Here is a 16,551-nt window from a genome sequence, read left to right as displayed (position 1 = left end):
GAGAAGAAAACAAAACAATAACACCAAAACATGACTGAATCCCCTTTTGCGCCAATGCCGTCTAGAGGACCTAAAAGTCCCTGGGCTCCATCGCCACCATTTCTCTGAGTTCCGGGTAACGCCTGGCAAAAGCCTCGCCTAATGCCCAATTCCTGATTTCCAAGGCGTGATGGACGAATGCGTCCGTAAGATACAGTGCGCCGTTGGAATGATCCGTGATAAACGCCTGGGCTACTCCCCCGTGCCAATTCAGTAAACGCAAGTTTGTACAATAAAGCTGAATGAATTCCTCCGTGGCGTACTCCTGTCTGTGTAGCACAACGTCTCTCAGCGGTCCCCAAAACAAGAAGTCGATCCACTGGCTGTGTGCAATGTTCTGCTGGCTTGGGCGCGGCGCAAGAAACCCTAGTCTGGCGTGGGTTTCCTGGGCTGGGTATATCAGCCATGCTACCATCCTTTGGCACAACACGAAGGAGCCCACTCGCTCGAGCACCCGTAGCAGGCCATTCTTGTCGAGGAAGGCACTCAGTAGATCGACTAATGGATTCGGGGGAGAAGGATGAGGAGGGTTCCGGCCAAGTCCCATGTTCGATTCGACGCTCCAGTGAGCTTCGACAAGGGGACGAACGTTGGGACAGGTGGGTCCGTAAATGATTTCTGGGTGTGGTTGACCGCCGGCTAGGTTGACCAGGCGCCGACAATCCTGGATGTAGCCGCTCAAGAGTGCATCGCTGTGGGTGGTAGGTGGTGCAACAGAAACTGGGATTTCCCAGTGATGCAAACTGTCGTGCCGGGAGCTCTCTACAGAGCCGGGGAGCCTTGGTAGTACATGGGGTACATGTTCCACGGCGGAGGCTGGTGGTACGCCGGCGGCATGGGGAGGACATTGATTTGGGTGCAGCCGAGATCTGACTTTAATTAGACCTTCAGTCCCTCACATCATCGCAGAAAGCCAAAGGGTGCAAACTCACCTGATTTCATATCATCGTAGCCCATCTTGCCGTTCAGGCAAGAAGCCGTCGGCGAGTTCATGCTGGACGGAATGCCGGACCTGTCGAGGAGAGAAGTCGGAGCGCTGGTGGGGAAGTAGGCGCTTCCGAGTTCGTCGGTGGCGCCGGAAGAGGAAGGACTGGAGACGGTAGAAGGAACGGTGCAGGAGACGGTGGACGACCACGGTTCGCCAGAGCTGCCCATGCTGTCGTACGGGGGGATGTCATGGACACTGGGGTAGTCGGAGGAGCCCTGCGCCATGGGCGAAGATCGTGAGCTTGGGCTATGGTACGCTGCGTCATGGTGAGACCGAGTCGCGTAAACACCCTTCGAAACCATCATACCTGATGGATACATGCTGCGTGGGCCACCGCTGGTGATTCCCATGCTTTCCCTTGTGCGATGCAGTTCGTCCTCGAGAGCCTTGTTCCGCCTCAGCAGGTTCCGGACGGTCTCATCGCGGCTGTGTGAGCTCCGCAGCTCCTCGATCTCCCGTTCGAGGTTCTCGATGTGCTCCTTCGTGCGTGCGCGGATGGCACGCTGTGCTTCCCGGTCGTTGGCTCGTTTCCGGGCGAGCTGAGCAGGTGTCAAGGTAGAGACACTCCTAGTGCCTGATGAAGTCGTGTTAGGAGGATGATAGGCCAGTGGGGAGTTGTGGTCGACGAGGCCATGCTTACCCTTGCGCTTGGTAGACTTGGAGGAGTCTGACTTGGTCATCTTGTCGGGGGAGAGTGGTGAAGAACTCCTGGAGTTGTACGAAGTAGCATCAGCCATACCTGTTTACAGAATCGTAGATGTTGATGATGAGGTGTGGACAAGGAGGGCCAAGGGTTGCTGGACTGGCGTCATGGCAGGACATTTATAAATGTATATCTCACGTAGATGGGGTGTCATCAAGGCAGGCCAGGGTGTGTGTTAGTGACGCTGGGTCTGTACAGGGTTGATGGCACTCGCGACGGAAGACTGTACCCACACTACACCATCTAGGCTGGTAGGCTAAAGAAAGCACGGCTGCATGAAGAGACTTGCTGCCACATGCCAGGCTATGCCATTCGCAGGCGATGGGAGGGGGTCATGATGGATAGTCGCCCTGGTGTGGAGCCGTGGATGGTGCTATGGGAGAGGGCACTTCGAGAGCAAGTGAAAGGCCCTCGTCCCCCAGTACACGTACCCATACCCCTACGGTACTTGGGGGGTGGGTTAGTGGTTGTCGAGCAGGTCGCCTCTTTGGACTGACGAGCATGGCTGCATCGATTATCCATGGAAGTAACCGTTCTTATCATAGGCAGAACTCCATTAGGTATCGATCCAAACATTCTGCGACTGAGGTACTTGGGCTGCTGTGGTGAATCCGATATGCCAGTGCCAGGAGTGGGATCGAGGGAGAGGGCCTGGGGGAGACAAGCTCATGCAAGCAAGCAAGCAGCACCCTACACGTACCCAGGGCCCTCTCTCATGGCATAACTGGCTCTCTCACTGCCACCGTTCTCCTCTTTGTCTGGCACGGGCATCGATGCTACACCTGGCTGCCCTCTGCCGAGCCGTATCGCCGGGCAAAGGTGAGCAGGTGCAGTTGTACTGTTGGCAGGCGTGTCTGGTACAAGATACCGCCGAGTTTTCTCCTTCTCCATCCGCCCGCCATGCAGACCTTGACTGGCTCGACCTGTGCAGAACAGAGAGTTCTTTCCCACTTCTCCTTAGCTTAAAGCAGCTTGGCTCGTAGGCAGGGGTGCCTTGCTTTTCCAGTGCCTTGGGGTAGGCTTGGTGGGCTTGGTGGGCTTGGGTAGGCTGCGCAAATAGAGTTCACGCTAGTGTTCTTAGGCCAGGTTTGGGGCCCCCGATTGTCTCCACTCCTGTCTCTGCCTCGCTGCCTCTCTTTCTGGCTGCTGCTGGTTCCTCCGAGGGGTGGCGGGGCTGGGAAGTGCCGGGGTGGGAGGGAAAAAAATATGATATTATGTCTGCAGCTCAACCATCCCGGCCGACGGAGACGTGAGATCTGTGGGAGTGGGAGTGGGAGTGACTTGAGAGAAATACTGCCCAGGGCGTCGGTCTAGCGAGGGTCCTGCTACGTTTCGACAACACCACCACCAGTTGTTTCTGCTGCTGCTGCTCACAGCGTAGCTGCAACACACGTACTTATTAGTGGAGTCGGCGTTTGGACGTGCCTTGCTGGTAACCCCACACCAAGAATCGACGGGAGAGACCCCTGATCCGTGAGCTGCGAATGATCACAGGCGGATGCTCTCATCAAGGACGTTGCACGTACACGTACGGAGCACTGCTAAGGGAGCCCAGAGACCCCCGCTGCCTGCTCTACTGCGTCACTCGTCGTGAAGTCTGATGAGATGGCCGCCGCCCTCACTGTAACTCCTACGCTCGAGCTTCGTCAAGAGAAACATGTTAGCCACGTTTCACGATCCGTCACCTTGTCGCCCGCGGCACACAGTCAATGGCCGGCTTTTTGGGTCTGCTGGTCTGCTGTTCTGCGGAGCTGTGGAAACGTTCAACACTGTAGCCTTTCGAGTTCATGTGCATTATTTTCTGCTATCCCAAGGTCCAATGCCGCGTGATTTTCTTCTATCTGGCCATATCTGCATTCAAATCGGCCTTGAGCATGCAAATGCAAGTGCTAGCTAGACCTCCAAGAACGCTCCTGAGAGGTATATCTGACAGATGCATGTCTCACAATAAGCCGTCGACGCTGTACGACATCGCTTGCGAGAGGAAAACAAAAGACGGTGTACTCGGCTGACGCATGTCCCGCAGACGGAAAGGCAGCATCCCTGGACGAACACGTTTTTGGCCAACAAACGCCATCAGAGGTCCAGTCCTCCCAAGTACCATACTGACGCGAGTTACACCTTTGGATGATCGATGGATTTGGTTATCGTCAGCATGACTTCGCTGCAGCGTCAATTCTTGAAACTGCACGTGGCGTCTTGGCCAACGTCGCCGTTGTGGACTACGGCAATAAACTTTGGTGCCCGCAAACTTGTCGTGAGTGGCAAAGCCACCAGCGGCACGCCCGAACTTGTTCTTCGCGCCTTCGAAATCTGCATCGAAAAACTTTATACCGTGCGCCAGATTCCATCCGTGCTTGGCCCAGATTTAGTTGGCTGATAATCGGTCACGTTGGTAATAAGTTGTAGTAGAGTGGTAGAAGGTGTATGCCCGCTGACAATGCTTTCCAGCGGCAGATTGGGCTATATGTCCTATTGGAAATGCTTGCGGTATCTGTCTTTGTCCTCATTGGCCGAGCTTATCTGGTAAATCCAAGATCCGGGTTGGCCAAGAGTCACGGAGGAGAGAGCGGCCCAATGGCGAACCATAGCTGCCATCCTTGTCTGTAAACATCGAGGATGATTTCTCAAACCATCTGGGGGTCATCTTTCACTGCCTCGACGAGGGCATCGATGCTCCCAACCTCCGTCGGGCCGCTTGTTCCTGCCGGTGGTAGAGCCCATTTGGGAAGCGGGCTGACATACTTCCAAGCGCCTCCTGCATCTTCATACCGAAGGCTGTGAAGCCATAGACAAAGCTCCTGTTCGCCAGGGTCGGTGTATAGAGGAGTATCACAAACCTCGCAAAGTTCACCGGACATTTTCTCGGCCTTCCTTCTGTTGTACTCATCTACCATTTCGTCGTGGTAGGCTACTGCATCGGCGACCTCTTCCTTGCCCATGCGATTTAGACGAGTTAATATGTCGTCGTCTGTGTTCTCTTTGGCGTCGGGGTCGTCGCGGCCCAGACTGATACCCCATACACGCTGGTTTGCGTAAATTGGGTCGTTCTGAATGGGGTGGCCCAGGTGCTGAAGATGAACTCGAAGCTGGTGAGTTCTTCCAGTCACCGGGAGGCATCGCACAATCGAATAACCTTCTTTGTTCAACCATGGCTTGCCCCCGTCGCCTTCGGTGCCCGAAGGAGGCTGGTTTGCATCGACTGTGGCGTCAGGAGACGACACCTCCGGTGGGTAGTATGCAAGCTTCTTGAACACAGTTCGCGCCTCCTTTCCACTTGCCCTCACGCGGTTGAGACCCAGCTTGGGCGATATCTGAAGAATCGGCTGATCGCAGACGACCTCACCGTCAGGAAAGTCACCAATAACTCTGGCGATATACTCTTTGCGGACGCTTCTTTCCCGAATCTGAGCGCCTAGGCGTTCAGCGTCGGTGGCACTTTTGGCCACGAACATGATGCCGCTGGTGAGCCTGTCCAGTCGATTGCAAGGATACGCAAGCCAATCCCGGCCGCGATCTTCCTTCATGATCTCAACAACCGAATTAAAATTGTATCTTCCTGCTGGGTGGACGGGAATACCCGAAGGTTTGTTGATGACGATCATATCATCATCTTCGTAGATGATACCGATTGGTTCTCCTGTGACGGGCGGTTCATGACGGTGTATTTTGTGGGAAACCAGGTCACCGTTCTTCAAAACGTGGTCTGGCATCGCAGGCTTTCCGTTTACGAGAATCTTCCCGGACTCCATAGCAGCTTTGTAATACGCCAGTGGACGATCCCGAAACTCACTGTCAAAGACTTCTAGAAGCTGTCGTCCCCTCCATCGTTCCTTGCACCAGGTGTTGTAGGTGTAATTATAGGGAGCCAAACGGCGCAGGCCATCTTCAATATAATAGGGACGTGGCCACACTTCGCAGTCCAACATAGGACCTAGAAGCTCCATTTGCTTGCCTGTCATCCTGGGTTTGTTTTTCTTCTTCTTCACGACTGAGGCCGCATCCGGAGCCGCATCGACAGCTGGTGGCGGACCAGCAGCAGCAGGCCCTGGCACCGGGGGCGCATCCGTCCCAAGTGATGCCATTCTTAGACGCAGAATTTGACTGAGGCGACTGGTTGGAATTGTTAGTGTCCGAATAAGGGCTGATGCTGCTGATTCCATGAATACAACGGAATCCACTGCTAAGAGTCACAGATATTGATACTTGAGGCTCTCTCATTTTTGGCGGGCGCTTACGGCAGAATGAAGCCTTAAACGGTACCTGGTACACTAAGCGACGGAAGTCCATAGCGACTGGCAGCTGTTGCCATCTGAAGCTTCCAACATCTCTCCAACAAATAACATGCCTCGGCTCATTCGAGCGATAGCCATTCAACTTGGGTTATTCGCTTGACACCCTCAATACATCTGAAATCCATTCTATCCACGCGAGCAAAGTGATTCTCGGTTTTATGTAAAATCACCCTCCACCAAAATGTCAACCTCAAATCAACTCAAGCAGCGGACAAGGGAGGATTACCCCTACCTGCTAGAATACCGAACACGATGGTAGAGAAGCCCCATCCAGGCAGGAACCGCATACATCATGTTGCTCACACAGAATGACAGGGCCGACAACGACATGTACGATCACATGAACAACTCGGTTTACAATTTCCTGTAAGGCTGCTAGCTTTCCCAGCAACCCAGTGGCCGTCGCCGGGCACTAACAAACACACCCCTGAAGGTTTGACTCAGTCATCAATACCTATCTTATGGAGCATTGTGGACTGCAACCGCCAACGTCAGCGCAGCACCCACTGATGGCACACACGCACTGCGACTACTTCTCAGCCATATCTTTCCCCAAGGTTGCCGAGCTGTGTCTGCGCGTGAACAAGCTGGGCAAGTCCAGCGTGACTTACGAAGTTGGCCTCTTCGAGAAGAACGTGGATGGAGTCAAGGCCGTCGGCGAATTCGTCCATGTCTTTGTGGATCGGGCTACTTTACGGCCAAACGCCAACGGGATGAATGACGAACTACGACAAGGACTTCAAAAACTTCTCGTCACCACGGGTGAAACCAGCAAACTCTAGGCATTGTGCCACCGATATCCATTGAATTCAACTTTCTGTTCTGGAGGAGCTTCTTAGACGTGATGCTGCAACTCCAGTTTCTGGCGCGCACCATCCTTGTCTCCACTCGTCAACATGCCCTCGAGCAGTTCTAGATCTGCAAGCGCCATCTCCGGTGCCTGCTGTGGGTTCGGGGTACCAGACGCCATGGACTCGGCCCAAGCGCTGACCTCCTCTTTCACGCCATTCGACTTCTCGAACGTTTTCTCCTCCTTAGTTGCGTTCTGCCCGGCGCCCCGAGTAGTCACAACTCTGCTTCCCTCAGCTTGAACACTACCATTCTCGCAGGCGATCAGGAAGTCGAACGCGCTCAGCGTTGTCCCCACCGAGAAGATGAAGGAGCCGACAACGTTGGACTTTGTCTTGAGAATCGCATTGATCGAGTCGACCGGAGGCAGGTAGCTCTGAATCAGAGATGTCTGCGCAATCACGCTGTCAACTGCATTCTCCGGGCCCAGCAATTTCCTGAGCGCCGACGTGAAATGAACACCAGCATCGAGGAGCATGCCTCCCTGATACTCAGGCTTGGCACGCCATGCCGTGTTGAGATATTTGTTGTCAGTCTGCATGCTCCAGCTAATCCTCACGACGAAGCCGGTCACTTTGCCAAGCTGCTTGACCTGCTCCGCGCCGTAGGAATAACCCTGGACGAAGCGGAAGTTCTCGGCTATTGAGAGGGTCGCCTTGGTCTCTGCCGCTATCTTCTGGGCCTTTGCGATAAGTTGCTTGGCAGTCTCGACGTCTTTGGCAATGGGCTTCTCGGCGAGAACGTGCTTGCCGGCTGCCAGAGCCTTCTCGATGTACGCCGGCTGCTCCGTGATGGGCAGGGCCATGATCAGCCCGGTGATATCGGGGCGTTTCAGGACATCATCGAAGGACTTGCCTTCCCCAGAGTCCGAGGAATAGAGGTCCACTGAGGTGGAGGCATCTCCGGGGATAAGTTTTGCGGTCTCCTGGGCCGATTTGATAGATCGACTCCAGATGGCCTTCAGAGAGAGTTGAGGACAAGCCAATACGGCAGGCTAGAACAACTAGTTAGCGACAATGCCCATGTTCGTTCTGCGCTAAGCTACCACATACCAGATGCTCTTCTTTCACGAAGATACCTCCCCCGATGATTGCGACGCCTTGAGGAGCCATGTTCACCAATAACAAGGTGGAGTATGATGGGAGTATGATCTCCACACAAACAAATAGCCGAACCTCAAAAGTACCACCGTTCTAGACAAGGTTGCTGGCTTACAGCTTACGTCTCGGTCAAATGCCGAATATATACGATCAAAAGGATTGTTGTACTTTGGAAAGTTGCTACATACATGCTGCGGCAATTCATCCCCGCCTCGTTATTTTATGATTTGCACCGAGTTTGCGCCGAGCTCGGAAGAGGGTCAGTTGTGCGGATGGCCTCCCCCCCCGCAGTTTGCGCGGACCGTCCGTCCGCCGCGTCGTGCCATGATGATGACGTTGACGATCCGATCTGATCTATGGGCATCGTTTCGCCAACCCAAATCCGTGAGCCATTTTGGCTTCTTCGGCTGTTGGATATCCGCCGTATGATCTCTACGGTGCCTCATCGGGCATTACGTGCACAAAATCGGGCTAAAGCAAGGCGCCTCGCTCCAGTACGCGCACGCAATATTTCCCAGCGAACGCCATGGTGTAGTGCATGTGGTTAGCTGTGTGGCTGGCCTGTCCAACTTTAGCCGCAATTGACGGTAAACGGGGGGCCCAGGGGTGGCAGCGGCAGGCCACGAGGCTCTTACCTATTGCAGTGCATTGCACCGAGCGAATTATGTAAAAGGGGAATATAGCGGTCTGCTGCCGTGCTGCATCGCTGCATCTTCACTTCGAACCTTCGGTCAGCAGATCGAGAGGGGGTGCATGCAGAAACCGTGGACCAGCGCACGCCGCACTGCGCACTGAAGCTGCCCCGACACTTAATACGATACCTTGATCAATATGTTTGTCGTATCCCCGGCTCGCATGATAAACAGATCGAATGCGGATAAAACGTCGATTTATATTCTATCTTTAACATGACGAGATGGGATGGTCCAATTTAGCTCTGACGCGTCGCGGGTAAGGATTGTGTCCAGGAAACGGCGCTGTCCCGCCCGTTGGTGTGTCCCTCACCCACTAAAAAAGGCGATTTGCGTAGGTGCTGCCGAGCAGTCAGTGCTTGCTCGCTGCGACGCTGTTACGCCCAATAGCCTAATTTTAGCTCCCCTCTACCCTCCGGCAACCAGAGCCTCTCTCAGCCTCTTTCATGCATTGATGGTCAGGGGGACAGCAAGTGGGAACATCCATCACGCATTCAAACCTTCGTAGCTATCAAACGCCAAACGCCAAGACCAGAAACGAGGACAAACTTTTTCTGCATAGTTGCGTTATGGTTATGTAGCAGGCGGCAGCGAACCACAGCTACTACGACACCCTCCTTTCGCACCGGCACAAACGGCAGCCAGCCGACTATTCCGATCGTTTCCATTTCCACCAAGGGCGCACACCCCAGCGAAGAAGAGAGAAAGAGAGAGAAAGGAAACGACCAGGACAAGCCAAAGACGGGGAGTAACGCCCTTGGCGCTGAGCGATGCGAATGTGACCAACCCTAGTCCCCCGCCCTCTCTCCTCCTCCCCCCTTTACGCCTCGCTTCGATTCCCGACCGACTCCGTTCCCTATCCGGCCTGCCTAGTCCGCCGAGCCCGCGCTAGATGGTGCGCCTCCCCGCAGTCTTCCGCCTGCCGCCGAAACTGCGGCGACGGGCGCGGCGGCGCAGGATGACGACGCTGGTGGCGCTGGTGGTGATCCTGCTGGTGCTGGTCGTGCCCTTCTACGTCATCTACAAGCCGCCGCGGCTGCTGATCCGGTACTTCGCGCGGCGCTGGCCCGACGTGCTGTGGGAGGTGGACGTGGCCGACCCCAAGCACAACAAGATCGTGGGGCTGACCATCGACGACGCGCCCTCGGAGCACACGGCCGAGATCCTCAGCGTCCTCAAGGCCTACGACGCCCACGCCACCTTCTTCACCATCGGCGGCCAGGTCTCGGGCCGCGAGGAGATCCTCGCCGACGCCGTGCGCGGCGGGCACGAGCTGGGCAACCACGCGATGCACGACGAGCCGTCGCGGGCGCTGAGCGACGCGGAGCTGACGTCGCAGATCGAGACGGTGCGGGACAAGATCCGCGCCGCGTACGTCGAGGCCGGCAGCAGCACGCCGCCGCCGCAGTACTTCCGGCCCGGCTCGGGCTTCTTCAGCGACCGGATGCGGCGGCTCGTCGACCGGCTGGGCTACCGCCTGGTCCTCGGCAGCATCTACCCGCACGACCCCCAGATCCCCTACCCGGCCGTCAACGCCCGCCACATCCTGAGCATGCTGCGCCCCGGCGCCATCATCATCTGCCACGACCGCCGCCCCTGGACCCCGCCCATGCTGCGCACCGTGCTCAAGGAGATGAAGGCGCGAGGATACCAGGTCGTCAGCGTGACGGAACTGCTGAAGAAGACCGGCCATAGCTGAAGAGCATATATACATATATACCTCGGCGCCACTTCATATAGGCGTGGCGAAGTTTGGATATTGTGAAGTTAGTTCTCTTGGTACATACACTGATGAATGGTGATTTGGTTTGGCGTCAAGGGTTCACTACTACTACACGACTCAACCGCGTTGACAGACCGGCGACCGGGCCTGAGTGAGAGCATAGAAATCATAGATATGGGAGTTTTTCACATTTAACAACAATGTTGTAGTAATAGGATATCGGCATCCTGTGGCCTGGGAATTCTAGACATGTGCATACCTTTATACCATTCGCATTAAACATAATGTCCACTCCGTCTAGCGTTTCCCAGCAATAAGTGCATAGGTTGCACTGTTCACAGCCTGTGTGGGAAAATGAGACATAACCCCTTGCTCCAGTGTGCAATCTTTTGTGAGCCAGCCGGTTGTTATGTTACTACACTGGGAAATATGTTCTTCTACACTTGAAGTCATCGCTCATCTCATCTCTATTTGCCCTTGGCCAGTTCCTCAAACGCCTGCTCCAGATCGGCCTTCAAGTCCTCCCACCCCTCGAGCCCGACACTGACGCGCAGCAGCCGCGTGCTGCACATCGAGTCCGACATGTGCCGCCACTCGATCAAGCTCTCGACGCCGCCGAGGCTGGTGGCGTGGTGAAACAGCTGCAGCTTGCTGGGCAGGGTCTTGGCCTGGACCTCGTCGTGGGTGAGGAAGGCGAAGACCGGGTTGAACCCGTTGGGCATCTGCCTGCGCAGCCAGCTGGCGTCGCCGCCCTCGAGATCCTCGGTCTGCAGACTCGAGTGCGTGACCTCGGCCACGACCTTGCTGACGACGCTTTCCTTCTTGCCGGCCTCGGCCGCGAGCCACGCCACCAGCCGCTCGGCGTCGCGCGCCTGCTTCTGGACGCGCACCTCGAGCGTGCGCAGGCTGCGGATCCCGAGCCAGCCCTCGAAGTTGCCGAGGTTGGAGCCGAGCACCAGGCGCTCCTCCTTGAGCGGCTGCGACATCTTGGCGGCGTGCCGCGGCGCCACGGCGACTACGCCGCAGAGCATGTCGCTGTGGCCGCCGAAGTACTTGGTGCCCGAGTGCATGACGAGGTCGGCGCCGAAGGCGAAGGGGTCCTGCAGCGGCGGCGGGGCGAAGGTGGCGTCGACTGTCAGGTAGGCGCCGACGCGGCGGGCCTTCTCGGCGTAGAAGGCCAGGTTGCGCGACGTGCCGAAGGGGTTGAGCGGCGTCTCGACGTGCAGCACGTCTCCCGGCCCCAGCTCCGAGTCGTCGCAGTCCAGGTCCACCTGCTTGAGCCCGGTGAGCTTGGCGAGGAGCGCAATGACGCCGTGGCAGCCGTGGTAACCGCCCCCGATGGCGATGCGTTTCGGGTTCAGGTACACCAGCATGGCGTGAAAGGCCGCGAGCCCAGACGAGTACGTCAGCGCCGGCCCCCGCAGGATCGAAGTCAAGATGGCCTCCATGCGAGCCGAGTTAGGGGCGCTCTCGCGCGAGTACACGTGCGAGTCGTGGACATTGGCAGGCTATGGAACTGGTGTTAGCACTGATTGGCGTTCGGCATATCTTTATCATGTGCGTACATTGGGATTGTGCCACGGGGAGAGCTCTTCTGGGTTATCGCTGTAGCGGAAAGTAGTCGACACATGCATAGGCGGTGCGACGGCCTGGTGCGAGTTCAGAAAATCATCGGCGTGGATGGTCTGCGCCGATAGGGACAGGTGCTGCAACCTCGTGGCCAGTCTCGTGGTCTCTTTGCCCTGGTCAGTCTCCTCTGAGGGGTTCTGGTGAGCCATGCCTTGGACCAGCTCAGGCTCAGCAGCAGAACAGAGCTTTGCATCTCCTGTCATGATGGCTGTTGTATTTGGTCTTATGTCCGAACTTGGCCCCGGCGGTATCTCAAGTGAATAATCTTTGTGGCCTCTCTGCTCAAGATGGTTCAAAATATATGTCTTTGCTTGTCTCCTACAAGGCGTAGCCGATTTCACATAGTTCACCGGCTTCCTTCCGGCCCCACTTCCCTATGATAGCTAGCAGTATCCTTAGGCCCGCTGAAGGATCGGATCTTCTATCTGCTATCAAATATCCTTACGTGTCAAGGTAGGCTGTGGAAAGCTCGCAGCCCTCACGCCGTTGTTGAATGGTTAAGTTGGACGGCAGCCCCTCAAGTTTTGGCCCGATCTTGGCATTCGGCTCCGTTATCGGGTTTGCGGACCCCGTGACGTGATCCAATATGTGTATGACATTATCGCCGAAACTCACGTATAAGCAAGCCTTAATCGTCGTGAAATGGTAAAAGGATCAGTGTAAGTCAAGCATCTCTTCAACCATTGATCTGTTATGCGGCGCACTCATTAGTACCAGTCCAGAAGGTCGTTACTGGAGTACAGTACGAGGTCATCTAGACAGCCAGTTCGTGGTTCGCATTTGGAAGAAGCCCCATGAGCACAAGGCGAAAGCCAAGGGCCGGGCGAAGAATACGGACGCGATCTGAAGCGCAACTATAGCTCGCTCCCTTGGTTTCCATGAGAAATGGGATGGGTGAGACTGGCGAGCGAGTCAACGTTTAACGACGACGATATGACTGCACTTGCTGTCGGAACCACGCTTGCTGTCTCAAAACAACCCAAAAGGGGGTGCTTGTTGGGTTTTGTCGCAGTATGATTCCATGATCATATGAGCCGGCCGGGACGGCCAGGATGAAGCTTTCTTGTGCCACTGAAGGTAGTACCATCGCACAAGACGCGATAAATGCTGCATTCTATTCTCGTCGCAGACTCATTGCCAAGAAGCCGAGGGTTCACGCTTCGCGGAGCTCTTGCGATGTGTAAAAGGCACTATAACATGTGGCTCTCGAGCTCCCGGGTCTTGGACAGTCGAAAATTGAGTAGTTAGACGAGCCTAGCGAGGAGATATTCTTGCCAAGCATTCATTATGCTATGATTTGGGGTTGAAGTTGGCGCACTCTACCTCTGCGATGGCTCACCGACTCTTTTCCCGAGTTGATATGCCAACCCTCCTCAACATATCATATTCGACGACCCAGCAGGATTGCCAGCCTTCATGTAGGTAAGCTGACGAGTGCCGCGGGCACCGCAATTCCAAATACTCTGCATGCAGCCCACGGTGACGCAGAATGGAGTATACGGAGTCCGGCTCCTCCCTCCCACAGCATGGGCAGGATGAGGTTAGGCAATCCGCATGCACCTGCATGTTTCGCAGCGCTACCCACCACTTGTTCGGATGTGCTAAACTCAAAGCGTCCTAGAGACAGAGATCGAACCTTCGAACGGTTCGGCTGGCCAGTCGGTTGGCCAGTCGGCTGGGCAGGCGGGAGACCGGGCTTACGAATATCATGTATGTAGGATTCAATGACAAATAATTCCTGCAGTCGCATCAGGATGGATAAGCCAAAGATCCCCCAGGACTCCTTGGCAAGAAGACCCTGATCGAAGAGCCCCTCCAATTGAAGCCCGGCAAACCTGCCGGATAGACCTGCTAGCAATCGGTTAGAATGCTGATGGGACGAGGGACCCGGCCCATGGAACCAGAAGAGAGGGAAGCTTGAGCTGTCAAGTTGTTTCAAAGCTGCCGTCTTACGTAGCTTGTTCGGGGCTATTATTGGCGTCACTGCTATTAGTAGCCACTGCCAACCACTGCTACCCCGCTATCAGCGCCCCCACCATCGTCATTGAGGGACCTCGCACTGCTCGACGAGGGGGGAGCAGGGAGGCGTGATCTCAGCCGCCGAAGGCATGCGTCTAGTGGTAGAGATGCCGACAGCTCCATTTCCATTCTGCGACTGCTGCATGCCACGCTGTTCTGTCTTGGGCCCCCAAGGATCCAAGACAAGAAGGAAAGAGAAAGAAACGGGCCGGGCTGGGCCAGGCCAAATTCCAAATACTCCAAATATAGCGTTTCATTGAGTTGCCGCCATCCACTTACCGGGCAGAAACCGGGGGCTGATATGCATGTTTGGGGCCGAACAGATGTCATAACAGGGCGAGCGAGGCCCTTCTCTCCCCCACCTGCCACCTACGACAGCTGGATAGCTGCTGTTTAAGTGGCAGATGCAGATGCTACATCCCGAGCGCAAGATAAACGTGCAGCAGCCCTCTTCTTCTTCTTCTTCGCCTTCTCCTCCTTCGAACGTACGACTGGCTATATATAATATCCCAATATCCTCGTCACAACTCATCTCTTTGGTCTTGTTACATCTCACAACCACCCACTCCCTCATCCCATCTGTCACCCCCAAACAAAACCAAACAAACCACACACCATGGGTCTCTCCGGACACTGCCTCTGCGGCGCCGTCAAGTACACGGTCGACGCCGAGCCCCTGATCGTGGGCTACGACCACTGCGACGACTGCCAGCGCCAGTCCGGCAGCACCTACTCGCTCGTCGTCGTCGTGCCCAAGGACAAGCTCAAGATCGAGGGCACCACCAAGTCCTTCGCCGGCAAGGGCAGCTCCGGCCAGGCCGTCCACCGCGTCTTCTGCCCCGAGTGCGGCAGCCCCATCGCCCACGACCCCGAGGCCGCGCCCCCCGATCATCGCCCTCAAGGGCGGCACCCTCAGCGTCGAGGACAAGAAGAAGCTCAAGCCCGTAAGTTGTTATTCCTCTTCCTTCACGAGCCTCCTGCCCGCAGCAATGGCTAATACTTGCAACTATTTAGGACACCGAGATCTGGTCCGTCTCCAAGCTGCCTTTCTGCCAGGAGCACCTGGAGAAGCCCTTCCAGCACATGCCCGAGTAAACCAAAACCAACAATTTCTCGTTTGATATATACCTATGGAATTAGAGGGTTACTGGAGGTTCGAACATGCTTCCTCCCAAGAAGCGGCGTTGATGGGTGAAGGAGTTGGCAAAAGGTGGGAGGACTGCGAAAAACGCAGTTAGCTCGCTTACGAGAGAATAAAATACCACGAAAGTCAACCAACTTTGAAAGCAACGACCAGGTTCTATAGTGAGTGACATGGTAACGGTGCTTGTACTGCATGGCATGGTACTCTCTTATAACCTCGTTGGACTAGCTTCATTAATGGACGCGTAAGTATATCATATCGCTATCCTCGTCTCATATGTCTCATGAAAATAATTATGCACCAAGTGCGACCATCACCATCATCTCTGTATTACATAGCAGCCACCAGCGCACCGCCCGCCATCGCCATCAGCAGACCCTTAGCACCCGCCACGCCGGTGGGTGCCGCCCCGTTACCCGAGGACGTAGTGGAGGGGCCGGTGGTGGTCGTCGAGGTCGAGTCGCCGCCTTCCGTGTTGGCCGCACCCGATCCGCCACCACTTGCTGTCGTCTTGGCCGCTCCTCCCGCCGCCGTCGTGGATCCCGAGCCGCCCGTCTCCTTGGGCTTCGCCGCGCCCGTAGCCGTAGCGCCCGTCGCGCTCCCCGTGATGGGCCCGGGCCCCTGGGCGCCCTTGGCCGTGTAGTAGAGGCTGACGGCCGTCTCGCCGCTCTTGGCGTCGCTCGACGCCGTGCCGCCGGTCGTGGGCCCGACGACGGCGGCGCCGGCCGACTCGAAGATCTTGGGGAAGGCCGCGGTCGGGGTGCCCGAGCAGAGGGCGGTCGAGGCGACGGCCAGGACCGAGCCCCAGTAGGCGTCGTCGCGCTCGGAGCGGGCGCCGTGCAGCAGCAGGCACTTCTGGCAGCCCAGGTAGTCGGCGAAGTAGGAGCCGCCGCACATGCACTGGGCGTGGGCCTCGAGCGCCAGCGGGGACGTGCCGTTGGGCTGGCATGCGAGCGCGATGCTGTCGATGGAGATGCAGGGGGCACCTGGCCCGAGGCGAAGCCGCCCTTGGGCGCCGGCGGGTTGCACACCTTCTGGATGTAGCCGCTGTTGTCGCCGCTGCCCGAGGCGCGGGCGACGGGCTGCAAGGCGAGGATGGAACGCGCCGCGAGGGCGGTCGAAGCCAGGGTTGTGGTTCTCATTGTGTGTTGGCTGAATGTAGATAGGGAAAAGCTTCCGAGGTTTATATAGTGTTGTCTCGAGTTATCGGTGGTGTAAGTCACAAACGATGAGCTGCCGCATGAACCAGAGGAAGAGGACGGGCACAGGTTATTAATAAGAATCGATCTCGGACGTCAATGGCGTGAGCGGTCGATTTGTATTGCTTCTTTAACCTCAATCCAGTAATCCCCACAAACCCAACCCATGAT

At 56.3% G+C, this 16,551-nt stretch overlaps 8 protein-coding genes across 8 annotated transcripts; 3 read left to right on the top strand and 5 right to left on the bottom strand.

The window, feature by feature from the left end:
• Positions 1–70: 70 nt before the first annotated feature.
• Positions 71–1,749, bottom strand: PG998_002560 (uncharacterized protein; the record flags this gene model as incomplete). The annotated part of the gene is made up of 3 exons (XM_066869378.1): positions 1,668–1,749; positions 972–1,601; positions 71–912 (listed from the first exon to the last, which is right to left on the bottom strand). The coding sequence occupies exons 1-3, from the start codon at positions 1,705–1,707 to the stop codon at positions 71–73; spliced, it is 1,512 nt and encodes a 503-aa protein (XP_066737793.1). The 5' UTR covers positions 1,708–1,749.
• Positions 1,750–4,357: 2,608 nt separating this feature from the next.
• PG998_002559 (uncharacterized protein) lies at positions 4,358–5,815 on the bottom strand (the record flags this gene model as incomplete). Its single annotated transcript, XM_066869377.1, has 1 exon — positions 4,358–5,815. The coding sequence occupies one exon, from the start codon at positions 5,813–5,815 to the stop codon at positions 4,358–4,360; it is 1,458 nt and encodes a 485-aa protein (XP_066737792.1).
• Positions 5,816–6,206: 391 nt separating this feature from the next.
• PG998_002558 (uncharacterized protein) lies at positions 6,207–6,807 on the top strand (the record flags this gene model as incomplete). Its single annotated transcript, XM_066869376.1, has 3 exons — positions 6,207–6,280; positions 6,341–6,391; positions 6,459–6,807. 3 exons carry the CDS (start codon positions 6,207–6,209, stop codon positions 6,805–6,807), a joined length of 474 nt encoding a protein of 157 aa, XP_066737791.1.
• Positions 6,808–6,860: 53 nt separating this feature from the next.
• On the bottom strand, positions 6,861–7,986 carry PG998_002557 (uncharacterized protein; the record flags this gene model as incomplete). The annotated part of the gene is made up of 2 exons (XM_066869375.1): positions 6,861–7,868; positions 7,927–7,986. 2 exons carry the CDS (start codon positions 7,984–7,986, stop codon positions 6,861–6,863), a joined length of 1,068 nt encoding a protein of 355 aa, XP_066737790.1.
• A 1,572-nt stretch (positions 7,987–9,558) lies between these two features.
• PG998_002556 (uncharacterized protein) lies at positions 9,559–10,365 on the top strand (the record flags this gene model as incomplete). The annotated part of the gene is made up of 1 exon (XM_066869374.1): positions 9,559–10,365. The coding sequence occupies one exon, from the start codon at positions 9,559–9,561 to the stop codon at positions 10,363–10,365; it is 807 nt and encodes a 268-aa protein (XP_066737789.1).
• A 491-nt stretch (positions 10,366–10,856) lies between these two features.
• Positions 10,857–12,221, bottom strand: PG998_002555 (Cys/Met metabolism PLP-dependent enzyme; the record flags this gene model as incomplete). The annotated part of the gene is made up of 2 exons (XM_066869373.1): positions 10,857–11,897; positions 11,955–12,221. 2 exons carry the CDS (start codon positions 12,219–12,221, stop codon positions 10,857–10,859), a joined length of 1,308 nt encoding a protein of 435 aa, XP_066737788.1.
• Positions 12,222–14,653: 2,432 nt separating this feature from the next.
• Positions 14,654–15,132, top strand: PG998_002554 (uncharacterized protein; the record flags this gene model as incomplete). The annotated part of the gene is made up of 3 exons (XM_066869372.1): positions 14,654–14,880; positions 14,912–14,981; positions 15,052–15,132. 3 exons carry the CDS (start codon positions 14,654–14,656, stop codon positions 15,130–15,132), a joined length of 378 nt encoding a protein of 125 aa, XP_066737787.1.
• Positions 15,133–15,511: 379 nt separating this feature from the next.
• Positions 15,512–16,323, bottom strand: PG998_002553 (uncharacterized protein; the record flags this gene model as incomplete). The annotated part of the gene is made up of 2 exons (XM_066869371.1): positions 15,512–16,123; positions 16,168–16,323. The coding sequence occupies 2 exons, from the start codon at positions 16,321–16,323 to the stop codon at positions 15,512–15,514; spliced, it is 768 nt and encodes a 255-aa protein (XP_066737786.1).
• Positions 16,324–16,551: the final 228 nt, after the last annotated feature.

Source organism: Apiospora kogelbergensis (genome assembly GCF_038363985.1).
Source record: "Apiospora kogelbergensis strain CBS 113332 chromosome Unknown utg000001l_segment0_segment0, whole genome shotgun sequence".
NCBI lineage: Eukaryota > Fungi > Ascomycota > Sordariomycetes > Amphisphaeriales > Apiosporaceae > Apiospora > Apiospora kogelbergensis.
This window is presented reverse-complemented; position numbering and strand designations above follow the sequence as displayed.